General features: G+C 36.6%; 1 protein-coding gene and 1 long non-coding RNA gene across 4 annotated transcripts in view; one reads left to right on the forward strand and one right to left on the reverse strand.

Annotated features, from left to right (window-relative positions):
- grm3 (glutamate receptor, metabotropic 3) overlaps positions 1-18013 on the reverse strand; it is a 41646-nt gene extending 23633 nt beyond the window's left edge. The window contains exons 1-2 of one of the 3 annotated variants that reach the window (XM_058750676.1): positions 17889-18013; positions 1599-2209 (exon numbers count right to left, since the gene is read on the reverse strand). In XM_058750676.1, the coding sequence (XP_058606659.1) occupies positions 1599-2057 (459 nt within the window). In that variant the 5' untranslated portion in view covers positions 2058-2209; positions 17889-18013. Of the gene's footprint in view, positions 1-1598; positions 2877-17888 lie in introns of those variants that run through there. The other 2 variants (XM_058750677.1, XM_058750678.1) reach the window with 2 other exon arrangements.
- LOC131523989 (uncharacterized) lies at positions 11195-21481 on the forward strand. The gene is made up of 3 exons (XR_009266899.1): positions 11195-11339; positions 16990-17068; positions 21147-21481. It is a non-coding gene; the product is annotated as an uncharacterized LOC131523989 (long non-coding RNA).
- Positions 21482-24207: the final 2726 nt, after the last annotated feature.

A 24207-nucleotide genomic window follows, 5' to 3' on the forward strand; every position in this document is an offset into this window, starting at 1 on the left:
CAATATCGCTAAATAAAACTGCAGGAAGACGGGGAAAAAAAGAGTGACAGGGAACAAGAAAAAGACAGAGAGAGGGAACAAGAAGAAAAGAGGGTTAGACAGATTACGGATTTCGGAACTGATAGAGGAAGTCAGCTTTTGCTGAGCCACAAATGGGGAGAGGGTTATGCAAAATTATGCAAATTCCCATGGCTCTGTCACCAGTGGTACTAGAAAGCAACAACGCACAACACACACAATAGTATAGCCGCAGTGTTAATCCGTGCACATACAAGAGGAAAGGAAAGCGAAAACTGGATTTACAGGAGCGAAGAATGGAAACGGGGGGTGGCGCAGAGTTTTATTTGAGGGCGGCCCGCTAAATAATGGATTGAGTTCTTCATAGTTGGTCAGGAAAAAGAGCTGTGTTGTTTTTTTGCCAAGTAGATTTCTAGAGGGCAAAGCACAAATTTGTGATTCACAAAGCAGAACTTGCAAATAATTCAGTAATTTTGATGTATTCTTCCAAACTGTACACAAATGAAAGGGGTTTATTTAGGTGACTGTGCTCAAAATATGAACCGGGAGATCTCAAGGGAGGTTATGCTACAGAGACTGGATTTTCTGCTGCTTGTTTAATTTTAGTGAATTAAATGAGCTAATTAAACTCAGTTCTTGAACATGTTGTTGCAACTAATTTGTGAAATCAAACTATGTTTAATCCATTTGTTTGGGACTATATGGAACACTATAAATATTTTAGAAAATAAATGAGATAATATGGTCTGTATATGTTTATTTTGCTTAATTATATTTATATTAAATTATATTTCATTTGAAATTTTACTATTTTTTTTCTTGTAGTATTCCTTAATTTATTTATTCCATAAACAATTTATTATTTTAATGCATTCGGGCATGACATAAACTTGTAATTTGCTTATTACTTACACTGTTTAAAAAATGTAAGTTGTACATAAACCAATGATTATGCTTTAGAAGAAAATGCTTTTTCAAAAATATTATTACTAGAAAATACTATTTCAGTCTTTCAGTCTTTGTTACTTGCTGTTTCTTTGTACGGTAATTAATTTCCTTTTTTCTTTTCTAGCAATTTTGAATTAACAGTTTTAGTTTTAAAGTTTAATTTTTTTCAGTGTACTTGCCTTTATTTATTGACATTTTTAGATATTTGGATGTTTCGTTTTGCTACATAAATTACACAAAATCGTATTTCAAATGTGAATTTTAAGCTTTTTAACCTAAGTTGCTAACAATATTTTATTTATTCCATAAACAATTATTTTATTTTAAATAATTATTTTTAAAATAATTTTTAGTAAAATCCCAGAAATTGTAAAATTGCAAAATTGTCTTTAAAGAAGTATAGTACATATAGTATAATACTATTTTTAATACTATGTTAAAGTAGACTAATGCATGTGGTCTGGTATGTTGCGTGGTAGTGCATATGCAAAAACAAATTATTTTTTGATAATTTTATTTTTGATTACTTTATCTTATTTTTGGTTAAATTTAGTAAAACTTTTCTCATCAACTGATTAATTATTTTATTATTTTGTGTATTTTTGATTTAGATTAAATTGACTGGTTCTGACCTGTATGGAGACACTGCTAAAAGATCCCCCAATGACCCCGGCTATGGCCAGCGGGCTGTCTTCCTGAAGAGCGTAGGATCCATCAGGACAGATGAACTCTGTATCATCCACTTTTGTAAGCGATGCCCTAACAAACTCCAGTGCCTGTTCCAGAGCGTAGGTGTCCCTCGAGCAGGTGTCCAGGATATGGACGCCCAAAGCCACACCCGGTAGCAGACCTACGTCCTGGTTGATCTGATCTATGGCGAAGAGCATTGCCTCAAGCCGCTGGATGCCACGGTCTTCATTGATCCGGCCACATTCGTCCATGCCCATACCCTTCTCATGGATGGGGAAGAGGCCTCCCAGAACCAGGTCCCCATCGATCTTAATTTCTTTGCGGGGAGAGTCGCCGCTGGAGAGTAGGACCCTAGTACCCAGCAGCACCAGGAGCAGAGCACGGACCACGGACCACATCATTTAAGGGAAGAAGATTGAGGAGGTGTTACGGTCAGGTGGGGAGAGAGAGGGTGAAAGGTGCGCGTCAAGGAACTGACAGAGGCATGAAGGGGAAGCAGGGAGCTCTGTCTGGTTACTCATGGAGATCCACAGCACTGGGTTTAGCCTTTGAACTGCAGTGAAACAGACAGAGAGAAAGAGACACTATAAGGCAAGGAGACAGACTAAGTGTTGAAATATAAATGTGAGAAATCGTAATGCTCAATATGGCGGCTGTAGTACTTCCCGCCTTTCAGTAAAAAAAAACTTTGTTTGTTTTAGGAAGCACATAAACTGGACCAGCCTGAAAAATACAAGTTGTTCTTAGTCTTAGGAGCAAATCATATATTTGAAATATGTAAGTGACATGAAATCTTGACAGTTTTGGAGATTTCAGACTTTTCCCAGTCAAGAGGTTACTCAGAACATTTATTTTTATGAATTATTTCTTCCATGATGTACCTATAGAGCTGTTAAGCCATGATGTACTATAAATTTGTGCCATAATTCTTTTTTTTTTTGATATTTGGATGCTTTGTTTTACTACATAAATTACACAAAATCATACCTCAAATGTGAATTTTGAAGTTTTTATAAACATAAGTTGCTAACAAGTTACTGTAGAAGAGCTGCAATAGTTGTCAAGCTTTTTGTTGTTTTTTGATATTTTTAATTCACCCAAGTTTTCCATATGAGTTTCTTTCTTCTGCTTAACATAAAAGACGATGTTTGGAAGAATGCATGTGACCAAACAGTTGCTGGTCCACATTGACTTCCTTAGTATGGAAAAATATACTATGGAATTCAATTGTGACCAAACACTGTTTGGTTACACAAATACCTCAATATATCTTCTTGGTGTTCAGCAGAAGAAGTAAATACTGTACATACAGTTTCATTTTTGAGTGAACTATTTCTTTAATGTAAAGAAGTTCAATAATTGTCTGATTTGTAAAGCATTTTGGTATTTGGTATATAAAATATATGTTTAATTACATGTTTGCATAATACACAATACATGTTTGGTATATAAAATAGATGTTTAGCATATAACTGTGCAATTTATGTTGTAGAATAAATGTTCAAGTATCTTAATGCTTACCACAGACCTTATTTTACTCATAAATTTAAAACTGTCACTATAAAAGCCCAAAGGAAAATCCAGAGGGAACCTGTAGGTCAAAAATGCTAATTCTCTTCTGGGTTTTTAGACTACTACCTGAACAGCTCTATTACTTGCATAGGAAATATCTACCCAGAGGCGTTACAAAGACGGCCGCCGCTTGAACTGAATTAAACAGACTTTTGTTAGTCAGATAGAGACTCAGACTTAAGCATTAGACATTTCTCTCTTGTGTTTTGCAGGGCCAGTTTGTTCTCTGTAATCACAGTGTTCTGTTTAGAGTTGAAAGAAGATCGTCTGTCAAGATATAAAACAGGCACACACAGACAAACGAATCTCAACAAATTCACCCAACACCAACTCCTCCGCGCCTTCCGTACCCTTACGAACAGATTTGTCAAAACAGATTCTCAAGGATGGAAAACACATGAGAAACATAAATTAATCAGCACAGAAGCTGAGACAGATGATGCAACGGTTTAGCTGATTGAGGAAAAAAAAAAAACTTTGTATCCACTGATAGTGCCGTTTATTTAATTTAGTTTTTTTTTTTTTAACCCTTGATTCACTAAAGGAATTATACTGATCAGGTAATTATCAATCAACACATTTATTTTGATTATTACTGCTTCTATGATCAACAGAAAATGTATGCTGGTGTCTCTTTTGAATCGTAAATTGTATGCCAAAATATTTTTGCTGCCTGTTTTTACAAAAAGTTCAAGAATTGTTGCTTAGTTCATTGTAATTGAGTAAACAGTAAGTCAGATGCAATTTTATGATGTGATCTCAAGCAAGATTATTTTTTTCTCCTTAGTTCGCCCAGATTAAAGGCCCATTCGCACCAAGGATGATAACTATAAAGATAAAGATAAAAATCGTCCTCAATATTAAAGAATAGCAGAGTCCACACCACAACTATAATGATAAAGGCACAGAAAAACGATATCGTTGGAATCACTTTCAAAACGATTTTTTTCTAGCTGACGAACGATAAAAACATTGACAGCCAATCAGATTCCATCCTGCTATAACGAGCAAAAGAATTTAAAGCGGCAGATTAGCGTGTGCTTAGAATAAACAGACGATATCATCCGCTAGTGTGTACGCTAATATCGTTATCTTTATAGTGCTGTCAAACTAATCGCATCCAAAATAAAAGTTATTGTAGACATAGTATATGTGTTTGTATATACAAACATAATAAATATACACAGTACACACACGTATACCATGTAAACAAAAACTTTTATTTTGAATGCGATTAATTGCGATTAATCATTTTGACAGCACTACTTTAATAGTTATCTTTATAGTTATCGTTCTTGGTGTGAACGGAGCTTCTTAAGTAAAATTTCTTACGTTTGAGTCTGTGTTAAAGCACTAAATTCAACTGTGCATGATGAAGGTTTTTGCACTGAAATGTGCAAAAGCGATGCAACGGTTTGTGAATTTGCCTGAGAAAATCATGTCTGTGGAGAGTATGAGAAACTATTGTAAAGCTAAATCCATTATGTACTGTTATGTAACATCTTTTCCTTTCCCTTCCTCAAATGAGCATTAATGTTTCTTCCTTGTTAGTACGGAGTTGATTTCCCCCTTGTTAATGGAGCTCAGATGACAGAAGTATGAAATACTAATTAAATCCTGAACCTACGACTTTTAGAAAATGCTACAAATTTTGCCGCTTGATAAATAGCTTCTCAGAGAGCTAAGCGAAGGGCACTAATTGTTAAATCTTATGCCGGGTATGTGCGTCTCTCTATTTGTGCTGAAACCGTGCAAAAGGCAGCCTTGATATCTAAGCCTCGTTTTTGATCTCAGGGCTTGAGAAAAAACGTCCCTAATCTGATTTCCTCTTCCACTTTTCCTTGCAGAAGGGTGGGCGAGCGCAGGCGGTGGCGGCGGCGATGGGGGGCAGATTTATGAGGTGTGCGAGATGGCTTGCCGGGTTTCCACGGCTCTGGCAGCTACACAAAGGCTCACAGCCTGGCCCGGAGATGGCTCCAAGGCTGGATAACACTCAACCGCAGTGATGCTATCTCCACCGTGCAATGCAACACAAAGCTCAACACGCAGGCCTCTGGCAGCATCGCACTAACGGCAGCTTTCCTCATTATCTTCTTCCGTGATTCAGTCTGCCAGCCAAACAGCAACAATGGTGCTCTCGCTGGGCAAAAGCTACTCGGCCGCCGCCGGTTTAAAATGCCTCCACTTGCTCACGCTCTTCCTCTCTCTCCTGAGAGGTCAGCGGGAGATCTGGAGGGCTGGAGGAGAGGGGAGGGAGAGTGCTTTCTGCTTTGATGACAGACTCTTGGACTCTTCAGAAGTGGACTGGTGTTGTTTTAGCACACTGAGTCTCTGTGGCCACACTGGGCGAGAGGAAATTCATGCCCGCTTCCCCCTCACACCCTGACGCCGAATGTGAGAATGCGAGGAGAACGCATGAGCGGCCCTGTCAGACATCATCCACGAGTTGAAATGTGCTGAACTGCATGAACAGGGTTGTACTTCGAATTTATGAATTAGAATTTGAATTGAATTGGCCTCACACACCAGCAAGTTCTATCTATCTATCGTTCTATCGTTTGATCGTTCGTTTGATTCTATATGTCATTCTATCTGTGAGGCCTATAAACCTTTTAACTTAATGGTTTTAATTTTTTTTTCAGCTTTCAAACAAGGCTTTATCATGTCTACGTTTAAAGTTTGCCAAACTAGTTTTTAACTTTTTTTGTAGTTAAATATTACAGTAAAATGTTAACATTTCAGCTATTTTTAATTCAGATTCCTTACATTTGTTAAAAGGATAGTTCACCCAAGGATAAATTTTCTGTCATCAGTAACTCATCCTCAAGTCATTACAAACCGTATATGAGTTTCTTTCTTCTGCTGAACATGAATTAAGATATTTTGAAGAATGTGGGTAACCAAACATTTGATGGTCCCCATTCACCTCCATAGTATGGAAAAAATACTATGGAAGTTAATGGGGTCCAAAACAACCTGTTCAACAGAAGAAGGAAATTCAGACAGTTCTGGAACAACTTTGGGGTAAGTAAACGATGACAGAATTTCATTTCTCAGTTCAGGTCTGTATGGCACACAACCCTGGTGTCCATTATATTGGATGGGAAAGTAAGTTTTTTTTTTTTTTTTTTTTTGATATTTTTATGTTTAAGATTAAATGAAGAAAATATTGTTGAAGAAATAATACAGAAAAAAAAAAAGTTAAGAACACAAATGGAACAAAGATGCTTGAAGTTATGGACGATTAGTCAGTGCACGTTATTTCAAAGAAAAAAATATAATGACTTGCTCTGCCTCTGAAAAGACTTGCATGTTTGGTTGACGTCACTCCCCCCCAGCCTCTTTCCTCCGACCACCTGTCATAGCAGTTTTCACGATCCACTCAATTCCCGATGGATAAAAATCCTTAATTATTTTCTTGCTGAGTATCCTGCTTCTCTCAGAAATGCATCTGATTACAGAGGTTAAATGGGTTGGAGACCTTGTTATGTGATGATTTTAAGCATGACACACATTCAAAATAAGAGCACAGATGTTTAACCATTATTATATATTACTCTGTAAATATGTCTGTCTTAAATCAGTGGGAATATAATAACCAGCTGTATGTTATTGTACACAAAGGGAGCCCCTGTGCATAATTTGTGCTAATGAATTATTTACATTCTCCACCAAGCTGGAATCTAATTTTAAGAACAGGTGTTACATGTGAAAAAATGTTCTCAGAGTGGGCTAATTAATCACATTTCATAACCATATGAATTTTAGTAAGATAAACACTTTAAAATGAGAGTTTTGCTAATTAAAAATCAAATTTATAAAGGATTTTATCTTTAAATAGTACATCACACAGGTCATTCTCCCATGAGTGCTATAAATCAATACAGAGGCAGAAAAAATGAACCACAACAAAATCCGAGGTCAAACTAATCCCTGAACATCTTTAAATTAGTTATGATATTCATCAAGATGCTCATTATCAAATCAATCAAACAGGTTGATTTTGACACAGTTCCCGAGACTGCATTAATTTCTTGATGGTGGGAAGTCGCAGGCATTTTTGTTCCTTCCTTTAACCACCTACTGAAGCCTATCTTTAAGCAGTTCCTCATGGCTAATCATGTTAATTAGTTAAGAGGGGTAGGACAGAAGAGCGGTACGGGGCGTTTTTTTGGGTACAGAGAGGCTCAGGAATTAATTGGATTTTGCTCGCAGGCAGTTCTTTAACAGCATGCTTAAATCAAACAGTCAGCTTGAAAAAATCAATTCTAAATTCTTGTGCCAAAAAAAGGACTTGAAAAAAATATTAAAGTTATCCCTTTTTCCAAGCAACAATGCTCTTCATCTGTAAAAACTATGAAATTTGTTTTGCTTGCTTCAAGGGCCACAAAGAATATAGTGAGTTGTTGCAAAATGTTTTAAACAAGAATTCTTTTGTCATGGTGCAATTATTTGGAAATAGTCTATATTGGAGAGTGTCTGGATCCTCCTGGGACAGAATACTTTCTATTAAATTGCATACTTGTGCTTTTACAAGAGTACAGGGATAATAGCATGGGTTCAAAAATAAGGATGGCTCGGGCCAGTGTGAGAGCATTTCAGACCAGTTGACAGAACTGTCACTTGCAAGTGCTACATTGTCACTGCTTTTCATGTTTGTTGATCATGTGCATGTGTTTTCATGCCTTTCAAATTTTAACATTTGTTTTTATGTATTATGTATTATAGCATTGTTCTTGCAAATTAAATATGTCACCAAGGTAACATTATGTAGCCGGCTTACACAGATGAGACTGCTGAATTTGTGAAAATGATTTATGGGACTATAGTGCAAGTATCAGGTAGAATGGGCTGAAAATGATAAAGTATGGTAAGCCAGCTATTATATTTTTGTAACTTTTTAGTTTTTACAATTTTCTTTTCTTTTTATATTTTGTGTGCATAGATGATAGATAAATAGATAGAATTGCTCTTAAAAAATTATTTTAGCCTAATATTTTAAACATATTATGACACATAAATAAATGAAATAAATAAAATATTTTTATATTTAATATTTTTATCAATATGGCCAGGTCCGATCAGTAATACAGATTTGTACCTTCCCTTCCAATATTTTCACTAGAAAAAAAAGATAACTTATAGGGCATGCATTATTGTATGTCATCAAATTTGAATTACTGGCGTGACCTGGCCTACAATGTCAATATCACCAAATTTCAAATCAACTGTGAAGACTAGCCCAATTCTAGTATAAAATATTTATTAAAATATTTAAGCATGTAGTGCACGCAAAACCATTTTACTGCAGCAAAATGAGAGCTTGTGATTGGCCGAGACATTTGACATCATCCAATCATCCGTCAGAACTTGCATTTGCAAAGTTGTAATGTGCACTAGAGCCTTTGATGACTCGTCCTCTTTGTGAGTAACTCCTCTGATGATGAAACGCACCAAAAGAGGCGCCGGAGAGTCTTAACCAGCATGCCAATCGATTCATCTGCCAATCAGCAAAGCAGATCAAGGGAGGACATTACCACAGCGCACTACATTAAGCTAGTGCATGGTTTTAGAAATGGAGTTGAAGACAAATTACGCATGGAGGACATGTCACTCACTGGTGCGTCTGATACCAGATACAGCTCATTAAGAACCTCTGTTCTCATCTAAATAAAGTCACTGTGTGTTGATGTAGCTGAGGTCATATAGAATCCATCTGCTAGTTCTGGAGGATCTGGACTGAATTGTCAGTGTTATGGCAGACCCTTGACTTCAGGCTCACCTTTGACCTTTAATGAGGCGAGTCGTCTCAGTTCAGCTTTGAATTCTGGTGATACTAACACTCTCAAAAATAAAGATTTTCTTATCCCCCATATGGCTAGTACAGTAATTCAGATTTGTACCTTTTAAAGTATTGGCAAGGAAGGTACAAAATAAACAAAAAATATTTTTATACCTGTTTTATCATTCTCCAGGCAAATTGTATAATTCTGAACAGTAAACGGGGTTACACACAGACGTTTAATAATTAAAGTTGGGTTCAAATAGAGTTTATTTCTGAAGTATTTGTTCGTGTTCTGTGTCTCTGCGTGTATATTATGAGAGTGTCTGCAGGACTGTTTTCCCACTATTGAAGCGGTTCTTTAAGAAAGACTAAAAGATCCACTTGAGTTCTTCATAGAGGGGGTGGTACTAAGCTTGAAACCTGGCACTACAAAACACACACACACACACACACATACACACATGCCCGATGGACCATCAACCCCCGCTAAAGGAAGTAGCTATTCAGAGCCAGAGAGCTCTTCATTTGTTTCCCATGCTTTAACACAATCTCTGTTGTAGTTAAGATGTTTGTAGCTTAATGGTTCTGCCCTTCATATTAAAAGACAGTAGGTTTAATCTCAGATCACTTGCACTAAAGGAACTTTAGAGTTAAGGGTTTGTTCAAATCCCTAACTGTAAATATGACTAATAGTAATGCTTGCTTTAGCAAATAACACTTCATACACTGTAAATCGTGCTGCATTGTTCATGCTATGTATGGATACAAATGCATACCTGTCAACCCTCCAGTTTTTCCCGGGATTCTCCCGTATCTTACCATTCTATCCTGCTATCATCCCGTTTAAATATTTTCCTGTATTTCTCCCGTATTTTTAATCTTTCTATAAAAAAGTCATATGAATAATTCATCATATGAATAATCACGTCAACATATTCCAAGGTTGTCCAAGTTGCCATATCTTGTATGAAACGCATCCTTCTCACACAATTGACACATCATACAAATTTCAACCCATTTGTGACCCTGGACCACAAAACCAGTCATATGTGTCAACGTTTTTGAAATTGAGATTTATACATCATCTGAAAAAAATAAAATAAAAAAATAAATCAAAATATTGAGAAAATTGCCTTTAAAGTTGTCCAAATTAAGTTCTTAGCAATGTATATTACCAATCAAAAATTAAGTTTTGATATATTTACGGTAGGAAATTTACAAAATATCTTTATTAACTTTACTTAATATCCTAATGATTTTTGGTAAAAAAGAAAAATGTATCATTTTGACCCATACAATGTATTGTTAGCTATTGCTGCAAATATACCCGTGCAACTTATGACTGGTTTTGTGGTCCAGGGTCACAATTGTGACCTCAACTTGGCAACCTACGACCCAGTGGCGCTGTTGATATGTTCGCAGTAGCCTACTGTAAGTAGCGCAGGAAGGAAACAAGCACCACGGAATGGGGGGAGAAGACTCAGGTGCTCCGGCGAAATGTAAATTTAACAACAGCTGGATGGAAGCCATATCAACAATGCACACGCCTTTTGCAAAGTGTGTCGTACTGATTTTAATATCAGACATGGTGGAATAATTACATTACAGCACATTAAATCACAATACCCAAATGTTGACAGGTAGCCTATGTTCAAATGATTTCTCAAATTGTGTGGCTTGGTGTTGAGCAGAGGTGTGGTATTACTTTTCTAGGTGGACATAGGTTACATAAACTTTCACCTAGTAGACATTCTGAAACAGGTGAAAATATCCCATAGACTTAGACTGAAGAAGGGGTGGGGATACAGATTCTTACTCTGTAATTTTGTTATTTTTTTATAATACAAATATTGATATTAATGTTAATCTTATGCTTAAAACAAGCAAGAAAAAAATCTGCAAAGGGATATTTTACTTGCTACATTGAGGTATTTATTTTTATATATATCACACAACAACACACCAGCACCTAGGGCCGGGTTGAAAATATATTTTCCCGATTTTAATCGATTTTCATTATAATGAAGCTACAAAAATTCTTAAATCCCAATTTGCAGCCGATGCGGGAAAGCTTCACAAAACATTATGAGCATGTTTCTGTCCAATAATTGCATTAAGCTTTGTACTTTGTTACTTTTGATATGACACAAAGTCTCAGCTTTTATTTCTGTCAATTTTACCTCGAAAAAAGATAAACAACGTTTTGGCGCTCTTTACTGTGACGTGACAGAACGCCTCAGTTTAAACGGCAGCGCGAGAGAACATGAACAGATCATCCCTTCCGCTTTACGTTACAGCACGAAATAAATATAATGAACATCAGAAGGTATGTTGAAAGACACAGTACAACTTACTGAACTTTATCTTAATTCATGTTATCGCGTTTCAACCGTGGAAAGATGTCAATAAAACAATCTGTGGACAACATCACGGAACGCTATATTTACCTCAGATAGCCATTCAATGTAACTTAGCTCGTTAGTTAGCAGCTAGAAAAAATAACTTAGTCTTAGAGAGTAACATTTTGGTAAATATACATACTTTATTACATTCATTATATTTTTTAACCTGTTGAAGTAATATATTTGTCATTAGTTTTTATGATAGCCACTATTTAAAGGTTTATATAATAAATTGGAGTAAAACATAGGCCTATATATCATTAGAAAGTGGATATAAATACTGCCTTATGTGTACATTTAAATGCAATTTCATTTGAGTGCTCATAATTAAAATAAAATATGTTTAATATTGATATCAATAGAATATTGATAAATAGCAATTTAATTTAATATATTTTGGGTTAATATTAACCTTTAATATTATAGTAATGCATCAAGTGGGAAGGATCCAGTTTGCAGCATTAGTTGAGAGATTTTTATTTTTTTTTTTTACTTAAGAAAAATTGACAAGTACATAAAATATTTCCAAAAGAATCAATATGGAAACAAGATCAGTATCTATTATCTGCAGCCACATAGCAAAACCACAACAGGCAAGTGTGACTTTTGACACACAGTATTGAATGCACTTTATATTGCTGAATCCTTTGGTTACATAGGGAGACTTTTTGATGATAATAAATGTTTTGCAGAATAGAAAAAGACCTTCGAGCAGCAATAGTGGAGGGACACAATTAAATATTAAAAATGCTTCTGTAACAGCTGTAAGGCCACTGATCCATAAACACGACACTGAGGTATAGCCAGGAAAAACTCCAAACACAGCAAATCCAGAAAGCTGAGCGTAAGGACGAGTCCTGCAAGACAGAGTGACCTACAACGTGTTTTATTAGGACTTTTGTATGACTCGAAAGCAAGCCCCATTTCCTGAGATATGAAATAGAGTTGAGTGAGTTCGCCATTAATCGCATTCTATGGATTAAGATATTCAGAGAAGCTGGAGAGAGCAGAGAGATAAAGTGTATGTCAGGATGCTGTGACTCAGCGGGGGAAGTGGCCCTGCAGTGGCGACTTAGAGAAGCGCTGTCAGGAGCCATAGACTGAAGCTGATAAAACACATCATTTATTTAGTCACATACACACTCACAAAATAGATAAATCTTCAGACACAATCAGCAGTAGACTCCTAAAAGACAAAGTAGTTAGTTTCATTTTGGGCTACATGCCCAAACTTTTCTAGTCAAACTGTGATCCCTCCTGCCAAGCCGTCGCTGTCAGTAATTACTATCATTAGAAAGTCTTCATTCCAGTCTAGAAGAGATGTACGTTACGCTATGTTTAACATCTCAGTCGTTTCAGATGTAGTCTGCTTCAGTCACTCAACATGCGCTGAAAGGGAATTTTAAGGCAGATACCGAATCCCGTTCTTTTGCTACCCCAAAACTGAACTATATGCTGTATATACAAGGGTTTTCCTAGTAAATAAGTTAACAAGACCTACTGGGTGAATCAAACCGAATCAGATTTCATGCCAAAAAAAAAAAAAAAAAAGGCCTGACTGACGCCTGTTAGTACCATCAAGGATTTTTTGCTTCATGGCCAGAATCCTTTGCAGTGAAAATAAATGAGAAATTCTAAATCGTTTTATTGTTTTTTTTTTTTTTTTTTACTGTAATACCTAACAAGAAATAATTATTTATTTAGAAACTGATATCTCTTTTTGTGTTTTCACAGAAGAAAAAGCATACAGGTTGGTGAGGGCGAGCAGATAATCACACAATTTTTATAATTTATATTTTTTCTTATTGTTTTTTTGTTGGGGTGGGGGGGTGATCTAGACATGTTTTTGACAGGATTTACCCTATCATGAATACATTTTCATATTAGCATAATTTATTTATATATTTGTTTTGGCATAGGAAAACGACTTTAACTACATTTGCAACTCATAATGCCCACGTTAGTGCCACAGTGCAACGTATATTTATGAATTCCAGAACTTGATGTAGAATCTATATACCATTGTATATCATGAGTTGACCATGAAAATAAGCTGGTGTTGTGCCATTTACACACAGAACTATGTGTAGTGTTTGACCATGTTTCCTTTTATTTTAGCCTTCTAGAAATTGATCTTATGACCTTTTTGCTAATGCTTTTTTATGCTACTTCAGCAGAAAGGGCTCTGATATTATTTATCAAAGAACCTTGATCTGGTGCTACGTAGAACCATTTTTTCTTTAAAGAATAGTTTAACCAAATGAACTGAATTTTTTTTATCATGCTGATGTTGCTCCAAGCTCATGACAGTGAACATGACCATACAATATAGGTAAATATTGTACCTATAATTCTTTGCAATTAATGAACATAATGAGTCAGTGAGTTGAACTTGGGAGCTAGATCAGTCTGATTTGTGAATGAATCATTCAGTTCGGTTTGTGAACTGATTCATTTGACAAAATCACTCAAAAGAATGAATCGCAAAGTAGAACTACAGAAGGGTGGATGTCAAGATTTTCATTAATAATAATAATAAACAAGTCACATGGGCCACTTTAATGATACATTTATCATTTTATTTATCACTTTGAAGCTTGACAGCCCAGTCCTCATTCACTTACATTATATTGAAAAAAGTGGCCAGCATATTCTTCAAAAATATACCCTCTGTGTTTTACAGAAGAAAGAAAGTCATGCAGGTTTGATACAACATGAGAGTGAGTGAATTATGACAGAATGTTCGTATTTGGGTGAACTTTAAGAGTTTAACTAATCTGACCTGGAGGAAGAATTAAATGTTCTCACATGAAAGGCTGTAACCTTCTTCACTTTATAGCCCTTGTATCTGTTTTTCCACCAAAATAATCTGTGGCTGAATTTAAGCCTAAACCTAATTGACATAATTGACACCCCATACTGTTGGGCTGCACTAGGAAAACATTCTGTACTTGTATATTTTTATCATAATAAAGTGTTCGCATTTGGTTTGAGATTCAGTTTGCTTTGTAATTGTGAGATTGTAGAGCTCTGTAGAGTGTAGAAGTGCTCTGCAGCAACAACGCTGCTCCTCCAAAACAGAAAAAAAAACTACAAAGCTGTTCTTTTTGCTCAGAAATGGATTTACTTGGCAGCGAGTGGGACTGCCAGACTGCTGAAATCTCTGCATATCACTTTCTCTTTCTCTCTGCATGCACACAGACAGACACACACACTCAAACATCTCTTTATTGATTTGATGCATGACTTATGCAACAGAATTGCTGTTTTGAAGGAGTCTGAAGAGGCTAGCCTACTTTATAAAATCACTTTCAGCGGGAACGCCACACTCTGGCAGCCACCGCGTGATGCATTTGACGTGCTCATTCTTCTCATTACGATCTAACGCTACTCTTTTACTCTTACACAATGATGTCTGTCAATGCAAATTTCATATTTTAGCAAGCCGAGAAGAGGGGAGCACTTTGGAAGTGTGTTTGCATGCAACCGTGCAGCATACCTGTGCTGCGTATGTAAGAATATTATTGTGCATTGATGGCATCTTTAGTTTTCAGCTCCATACTCTTTCCATATTAATGAATATGAAGGCAGGGGTTTTGAAAGCTTGATGGGGCCTTGGAGTCTCTTACTAAAGCAGAATTTCTAACAGAGCTCTGCACCCATGGGCTTCGTCGCAGGGAAAAACGCAGTCTAACAAAGGTAGACTTCCTAAGCGGAGAGAGAACACATGCGTAGGAGGAAGAAAAATATAAGCACTCAGGATGCTTTAACGCTTATGGAGATAAACAGCATTCGCATCACTGAGCTCACAAATACTTCAACTGTGTTCACAGTGGTTTACATGCCTGCCTTTTTTGGGTTGGACTTGTAATGCTGTTTGTCGCATGTTTTTGGTTTTTTGAAAATACCTGTGTATGGTGACAAGGTCCAGAATGCAAAAAATCCATTGCTGCTTTACGTTTATTCTATGTAATCATCAAGAAGTGATTTCTAATGTGTTTGTAATAGAGTGAGATCTCAGTCTCATTTAACGCTCATCTGACTGACGGATAGCCAGCATATGTGCAAGTCTAGTTATAGCGCGCTGGGCTGTGGAAGAACTTATTTACATGCGCTGAGCGGACCACACTGTTGAAAGGCTAATTATTACTGCACAGCACTTTACTGCATCATATTCAGTAAATGTATCGCCGTCCGGTCTTATACAAGGCCATTCTGCATCTTACTAATTCAAACTCCCACACAAGCACACATGTGTACAAAACGGCCCATTGCACAAACATGCATGCTGATGGAGAGAAGCACGCTTGTGCACACATGCATAAAATCTTGCAAATCCCAGCAGACAGTTTGAATAACAACTTTGACGCATGCTAATTAGCAAATGCTATTGTGTGCATGAACATGTGCAGTTTTATTAGAAGCTGTAAATTTCATGCATATATGCACGGCCATAGAAAGCATGCATTGTGAGCTTTAAACACAATACACTCTCAGGCATTTCAACAGGGTGGTCTGGTGTATTCAAGGCCAACTCCTCAGTCCAATAACAATGATTTCTTTAGCGCACCCACATTCACACACAATCCACACATTATCGACTGATTTTCAGCCAGCATCTTAAAACAAAATATGTTGCAAATATTATGTTGGAAACTCTTTGGTGACTGTGAAAAGTTGTGATCACATATATATATATATATATATATATATATATGATTAGTTAATACAATTATTATAATTTGATGAATGTCAGTTTATGAAAAATTAAGTATAATTTTATGCATTATATTATTAATAATAAACTATTATATTTTGATGTATTTTATATATATTCCATACATTTAATGTGTGGTTTGTATATTTGTATCTAGGAGAATATAAAAAGTATTAAAAGTATATTTTAAAAACCACCACCACCAACAACAACAAAGACAAACAAATGTATTTTCTTTTTAAAAAGGCATAATATATTCATGATGTATTCTACATATGATGTGTATTCTACATCAATATCTATATTTATTTAACTGTCTATGTAATATATATATATATATATATATATATACATACATTAGTAATTTTATTATACATGCATAGATATATATATATATATATATATATATATATATATACAGTATATACACACACACACACACACACACACACATTAACAGTTTTATAATTCTTCTATAAACATATATGCAAAACATGTGCGCATCATTACATTTATAGACCTTTAATGACGCACAATCTCCAGTGCAACCCTGGACGACACAGACATTCTTTGCCTTTATCAGTGGCTGAGTTGAAGTGAAAGTCCCTTCACATGTGTGTACTCTATTCTGTAGTGTTCTCCAGCTTAACTACTTGTGCTAATTATCATTCCAAACGAGTTAAAGCCACACCTCTGTTGCATGCAGAATATCAGAACATCATCAGGCTTTACAACCTCACATCTCACTATAACATTCATTGCTCCAACCCAACGCAACAGAGATATTAAAATTCAGCGCAGATCCCCGACGCAATAAATTATGAATCATCCTCGTCTTTTCTCTGGTTATCTTACAGATCCAGGTGAAGTCTAAAGCACAGCTGCCACACCGTTGCTGAAACTGACTGTGAGGATGCAAAACGAGACTAATTACAAGTGAGTCTATTATTTGATGTTTATTATCCAAAGTGACTTAAATGTATGAGAATAAGAGCAGTCCTCCTGGAGATATCAGAGATTATGTGTCTTGATCAAGGACAGAATGATTCATGTTCAAACCTGCAACCTTTCAGTCACCAGCAGCAACAAACTCTTAAGCTAAGAAAACCCTTACAATGAAAGGGGTTTAACTGGACGCAGATCTTTAAACCGATTTTTTCAGATTTCCTAAACAAACACATGTAAATCAGTATTTTTATAAAAATAAATGCAAGACCCAGAAGTCATACAAAACTTCTGGACATTTTTTCCACCCAGGAGTATCCCAATCAGTTTTGAAGCACTGCTTTCTTGTGTTTCTTTCTTGAAGTGTTTTCTTGATCAATTTACATTTATGGGTAAGATATATGCATAAGATATATAAAAACATTTTACCCAGTGAGTTTTGATTCACTTTGGAATTCAAAGTGGTTAAAGACTTTTACGCGTTGCATCTGTGTAAACTAAGACGCATCTCTTACAGACATGATGAGCTTAGAAGCATGCAAAGTTTTCTCATACAATCTTGGTGTCTTTTTAAACATTTTAGACCCCATATACAAGTTTAAAACATTTGCGAATAGTGTTTTGCCTTCATTTTTATGCATTACCACAAACTAAATGAATATCACATCAGCCCTGATTTATGAAGCTCAACTCTGCACTTTGGTTTATCTACAGCATCATTTCTCTTTGCATTCATTCCCATTCCATTTCTCCTGTGTTATAAAACAGCAGCAAAGCTTATTTAGTATTCTGTGTGAAAAAAATGCATTACCTCTGTTAAACATTCCTTTTGTCGGCAATCTTGCATTTTTCCTCTTCTTTGCTGTATTTCAAACTGTTCCTTAACTCCGTTTGTGTGGGTCCGCATGCGGGGAGCACAGCAGAGAGGCTGACAACACTGCGCTCACTCATCAGAGAGCTAGCGAACGAGAGCTAGAAAGAGAGGGAGGGAGAGGGAGAGGGAGAGAGAAATAGTGCCGTTGCTGTAGTAGAAAACACACACGTCTGGCGTTTGGGATGCTGCCTCGCCTCAGGATGCTTCTGTCTCCTAGCAACAACAATCGATCTGGAGAGGATGCATTTTTTATTGTCCAAAGAGAGAAAACTCACCTTTAAACAATTAATACGAGTTGCACGCTCAAACGGATAAAGATCAGCTACCTGGATAATTCATTTGAGAGGTTGGGAGGTATAGAGGGAGAAAGAGAGAGAGCAACAAACATTACCTACGGGAGCACATGGTCAGGGTCTCAGGTGTGCTATGATTCTGTCCGTAGTCATGATTGGGTATTAGTTATATTAATGCATAGATCAACATTATGAATTGCATGCATATTTTTCAGATCTATTCAAATGCATGTTTAAATGCAACAAAACATTGATCGGTTATGAGTGGGGGGGTATCAGCGGCTCTGTGTGAAATGAGCTCTGCCCACCGACAGCAGTGCGCAGTGATGTTAGATATGCAGCCAGATCATTTTCATTCTGCATACAAACACATCTCTGAGAGTATTAATTATGCGCAGAGAGACCATGGTCATTTCAATTTAAGGTAATTGTTTAGATAACCAATTTAACATCTGCAATCTGTCATCTTCATTGTGTGTAGCTACACTCCTGTCTCATTATGCTGACCCTATTGAGACGTCCAGACACTTGTAAACACTTGAGCATGTTGTGCTTTACAGTGGAGGATGTGCAGTTAGATTTCTGTCCTTCAAGACTAATCCATTCTGTCTCAGATGTGATGTCAACGAGGTCTGTCGGGTATCATTAAAATGCAAGTATTTAAGCCTGTGGTTCCCCTCGAATGGGCTGCAATTGGATGGAGCAAAGACGCATGCATGGTTGCGCTTGTGTGTGTGGCGCTCTGCTTTGTCACTTTACTGCATGAGAAATACAAAATGTTCGTTTGCGGAGGAAAAAATGTAATAATTGATTCACTCTTAATTATTTATGCCTTTTTTTCAAGTCAGTGAAGTGTGGAGTGGAATTTGGAAATGTGGATGTTTAATTTCTGTATTGTAAGAAACCACGTAGTGATTGTTTGTGTGTGTGTTTGTGATAAACTAGTTGGCATGCACGGTGTGGTGTTTAGCTAATGTTGTACAAGCACTGATGTGAGGCATTAATGCACACCAATCACACACAAACACACATTTACCTAGATAAATGTGGACAATGACAGACTTAAATAAATAAATAAATAAAGATAGTAACACATTGAATTACACATTACATATTGAAGTAGAAATAGTAACTGTCTGTATATCTATCTATCTATCTATCTATCTATTTATCGTTTTCTCTTAACAGGACATACATAATTGTCAGATCTAGTTTTGATTTCAGGAAAATTTTGTCCCCATAGATAAGTACACACACTGGTTTCCATGTTTTATGGATGGGGACATTCCATAGACGTAATGATTCATACTGTACAAACTGTATTTTCCAACCCTTTACCCTAACCCTACCCCTCACATAAAACTTTCTGCTATTTTAGATTTTCTAAAAACTTCATTCTGAATGATTTATTAGCTTGATTCCTCATGGGGACCAAAAATGTCCCCACAAGGTCAAAATTGTATGGTATTGCTACAATATACGCCCATAACGTAGGCGATACAAGGACCACACACACACACACACACCCCAGATCAGCTGTATTAGTCCATCCACATGAGCTTAATATGAGTATCTTCATGTTAAGGCGTTTTTTTTCATAATCGACTTGATTCACGTCTTTACATGCATTCATATATTCATATATATCATGCACTTTTACAATATAAAAAAAATAGGTAAGGAGGTGGAGTCCAATCTTGAAACAATGTTTATGCCATTTTAATGGTGACCTCCAATAGTGAGTAAAGCATATCAAGGGGAAAGGAAATAGGCAGCATTTATTAATACCACGCCGGGTCTGCAGCTAAACAAATGAGACTTGAGAGGAATTATTTAAACAAGGACCCTCCGGGGTGTGCTGTTAGACCCCCTCCATTAACCCCCCCCCCATCCTTTTTTCTCACTTTCTCTCTCTCTCATTCTCTGGTTCTGTCATCTAAAAGTGACAGATAATCTAACGGGCCGTTTACAGCTACATATGAGATTTACAAATGTGCCAGTGTTATTGCATGGGAATGCATGTTGTTGGGAATGAGTAGTGACTTCCAGATGGAAGACTTTTATGAGTCGCCTAGCGATGTGAATTATGTAACCTCTCTGTCATTGCTTAATATCTCTATTGAGGCATGTAATCGCCAATTTTGTAAGTCCTTGCTGGGTGTTCTGAGGTGGAATATGTTCAATGCAAAAAATGCTTTTCTTAGATTTTTTTTCTTGTTTCCAGACAAAATATCTAAAAATTCTTAAATCATGAAGGATTTTCTAGACAAGTAAAAATTAAGTGAGTTTTTGAGCAAAATAATCTTGTTTTCTGTTTTAAATAAGATTAATTTGCTTACCCCATTGGCAGATTATTTTGCTTTTTCTAAGCAAAAACTCACTTCATTTTGACTTGTTTTTGATTTTTATTTGTCTAGAAAGTCCTTCTTGATTTAAGAATTTGTAGATATTTTGGCTGGAAACAGGACAAAAAAATCTAAGTAAGAAAAGCATTTTTTGCAGTGTTGTTTATACAAATGAATATGGATACAAGCATAATGATCTATAAATAGGTCTTCAGGCAAAGCATTACTAATAATACAGGGCATATTACTGTGACTAATGAACATGTTTCATGTAAGACATTATATCAAAACTGGAGTTTTGTAGCTTGTTTGTTAGCTATGCGGTCTATATGCCAGTGTACCCAAAGTTTAAAACAAAACTAAATTTATTATTTATTTATTTAATATATATATTGTCACAATACACAAGCGAGGAGACACAGAAGTAAGTGAAACACATGCAGGTTTAATGACTGAATGAAAACAGATAGTGAGGAGCAAATGGCGGGTGAGAGTCTTGGAGATGATGTCAGTTCAATGGGTCTTTGCTGTGTACTGATGAGAGTCCTTCATTGCAGGATCGATGGAGAATGGGAACCAGGAACAATGGAGAACCGCTAGAAGATCGCTGGGAGTCTGAAAAGGTAAGCACATACAGGTAAGTGCACAAAAGGTCTGGGAACTGTTCAGGGTAGTGAACAGTAGACCAGACAGTGAGTGACTGGGTTCAGTGTGTTCTTGTAGGGAGGCTTGACTGGAGACATCAGGTGCGGGTGATAGAATCCTGGTGATAGGGATCTTGACTGATGACTGAGATAGCTGACTGGAACCAGGTGTGAGCAGGGGAGGATTCTGGGAAATGGAGTCCAGGGCAGGTGACTGGTGACAGGGAACTCGTGACATATATATATATATATATATATATATATATATATATATATATATACTTTTTCTTTTTCTTTTTCTTTCAGGCTTTCATAGCAATGAATTGGAACCAAATGTTTGCAATTTGACATCAGTGTGAGCAGTCTTGATATAGACATGATCTTTTTTTTTTTTTTTACACAAGATTAGAATCAGAAATAGGCACCTTAGTTTGCGGTGTGAATGTAGCCTATAGTGTACATATAACAGAGAGAGAGAGAGAGAGAGAGAGAGAAATGGTGTCTGAAGTATCTGAAGATCTCAACTACGCACAACAATCAGTGCCTAACTGGATTGCCCTTGACCTCTCTTCGATTCATCTGAATAAGAGTGAGCGCTATGATCAGCCTGTCAATCAAAGCTGTTTCCCAGTGTAGTTTCTCAGAGCCCTGCTGCTGGTACCACAGCTTTGATGGATGCCTCTAAAGCAACAGTCTCCTCTCCACACTGGGCCTCTGAAGAATAGAGGCTTTGTACGTTTGCATGCATGTATGCTGGACAGAACTGCTTTGTTTGGTCAAACGCCTCTCTCTCTCTGTCTCTCACACACACATACACAAAAATGTACACACAAACACCCATACACAGTAAAGCCAGATCTTTTGTGCCGGGTGCCTCTCCATATTGTCCAGCTGAGTTGTTGGTAAAAGAGAGGAGGGGAGAGGAAGTAAAAAGTAATGTGTGGGATTAGAAACAGAGGGAGGAGGGAAATAAAGAAAAAAAGTAATAAAAAAATGTAAAAAAAAAAAAAAGGAAATTGGAAAGGAAAAGTGGAATTTTGGTAAGAAAAGGGATGGACAGATGGGATGGAAGGGAACTACAGAAAAGAGAAGGAAGAAAATTAAATGAACAAAAGAAAGGAATAAATAGGGAGAAGGGAAATAGATAAGAAAAGGTTGGAAAGGAAAATAGTAAATTTGGTAAGAAAAAAGGAGGACAGATGAGATGTAAAGTAAGGAAGAAACAATGTAAACAACAACAACAACAAAATGATAGAAGGGACAAATAAACAAATAAATGGAGGAAGGAGGAAAGGAGCAATCAAAGGACGGAAAGAAAGAATTAACAAACAAACTAAAGAAGAAAGGAAGAAATGAACAAGCAAACTAAGGATTAAAGGAAGGCACAAACAAACTAAGGAAGGAAGGAATGAACAAACAAACAGGAAAAAAGGAAGGAACAAACAATTTCAAGAAGAGGAAGGAAGGAACAAAATATAGATAAAAAAAGAACAAACAATCTAAGGAAGGAAAGTTATGTAAAAGAAAAGAAGGAATGACAGACAGAAAGGTAAAAAGCAAAATTGATGGAGTAAAAGAAAGGATGGAAAGAAAGAAGCAATGAAGGAAGAAAGAAACAAATGGAGCAAGGAGTTGAAAATGGGAAAAGTAAGGAAAGCAAAGTTACATAAAATAATGGAAGGAATGTCAAACAGAAAAGTAGGAAGCAAAACGGGAGGAGGAGGAAAATGAGGATGGACTGACAGAAATGGAAAGATAGGAAACAAAAAGGAAAGAAGCAAAAAGAAAGACAAAGGAAAAGGAGAAAGAATGAAGGAAGGAAGTGAAAATATAAGGAAGAAATGACAGAGAAGTAAAGGTAGGAAGGAACAAAAAAAAAAAAGAAGAAGAAATGAGTGAACTAAAGGAAAGGGAATGGAAAGGAAAAAGGAGAAGCCCACCCTCTCACATGTCCCCCCACAGACGTTTTCATGTGCAGAATTAGAGTCAGTGTGAGAGAGTGAGAAATAGAGAGAGCAAGACAGTGAAATAGAGTTTAACACTTCCCCCACATAGGGTGAGTCCATCTGTTCCCCCTCTGTAGACATCCATGGCCTTAATGTTCAGCGCAGTCCACGTATTAATACGATTATCAATGGCTCATTTATCAACTGCACAATGGCAGCCATGCTCCACTGATTGATTACTGTTCAGTGTGTGCACACACATACACAGTCACTGAGGCCTTTCTGTGCCTCAGATCCACCACAACTAACCTATCAGTCCTATAGAAAACAACCTAAAAGCTTTTGAACATGTTGATGAAATTTTTAACTGTCTGCTGTTTATTTCCCGAGACATGATATAACATGATGCCACCTCCGACTGAAGAGACAAGATCAAGAGTCACCTTGACTTGTCAAGATCTGTGAAGTACTGTTTCTGAGAATTCAGTACAAATTGTGACTTTGACTATAAGGTTGACTCATCTAATGTGTCTCTTTATAGTCACAAAGGAGCATCTTAACATTGTTGTCTGAGTGAAGAAGATCACTACATATGCGTCAAACATACACCTGTTGCGGGCTGTGTTTAGCTGTCTGTAGCCAGGGTGTGTGAAGGTGAGACGTCATGTATCTGTTAATTTGGGGACTTTTTATGGCAATGACTGCAGGGTTGGACGATAATTAGTTTTGGTAACGGAGGCATGGACACCAGATTGAGGCTGTAAAACACACCAGTTCTCAAAGTATGTCAGTGATCTTAAAGAACAATCTAGAATTTAAGCTTGTTTCCTGTGTTTATTGTTGAACTTTTTGATAGATAGATGATGGATAGATGGATGAACGGATAGATAGATGATGGATAGATGGATGAACGTATAGATCAGTGATGGGCAAACTTGGCCCTTCCAGGCCACTTTCCTGCAGAGATTTGATCCAACCCTGATAAAACTCACCTGCCTGTATCCTTCTAGTAGTCTTGAAGACAATGA

The sequence above is a fragment of the Onychostoma macrolepis genome, chromosome 18 (genome assembly GCF_012432095.1).
Source record: "Onychostoma macrolepis isolate SWU-2019 chromosome 18, ASM1243209v1, whole genome shotgun sequence".
Classification (NCBI taxonomy): domain Eukaryota; kingdom Metazoa; phylum Chordata; class Actinopteri; order Cypriniformes; family Cyprinidae; genus Onychostoma; species Onychostoma macrolepis.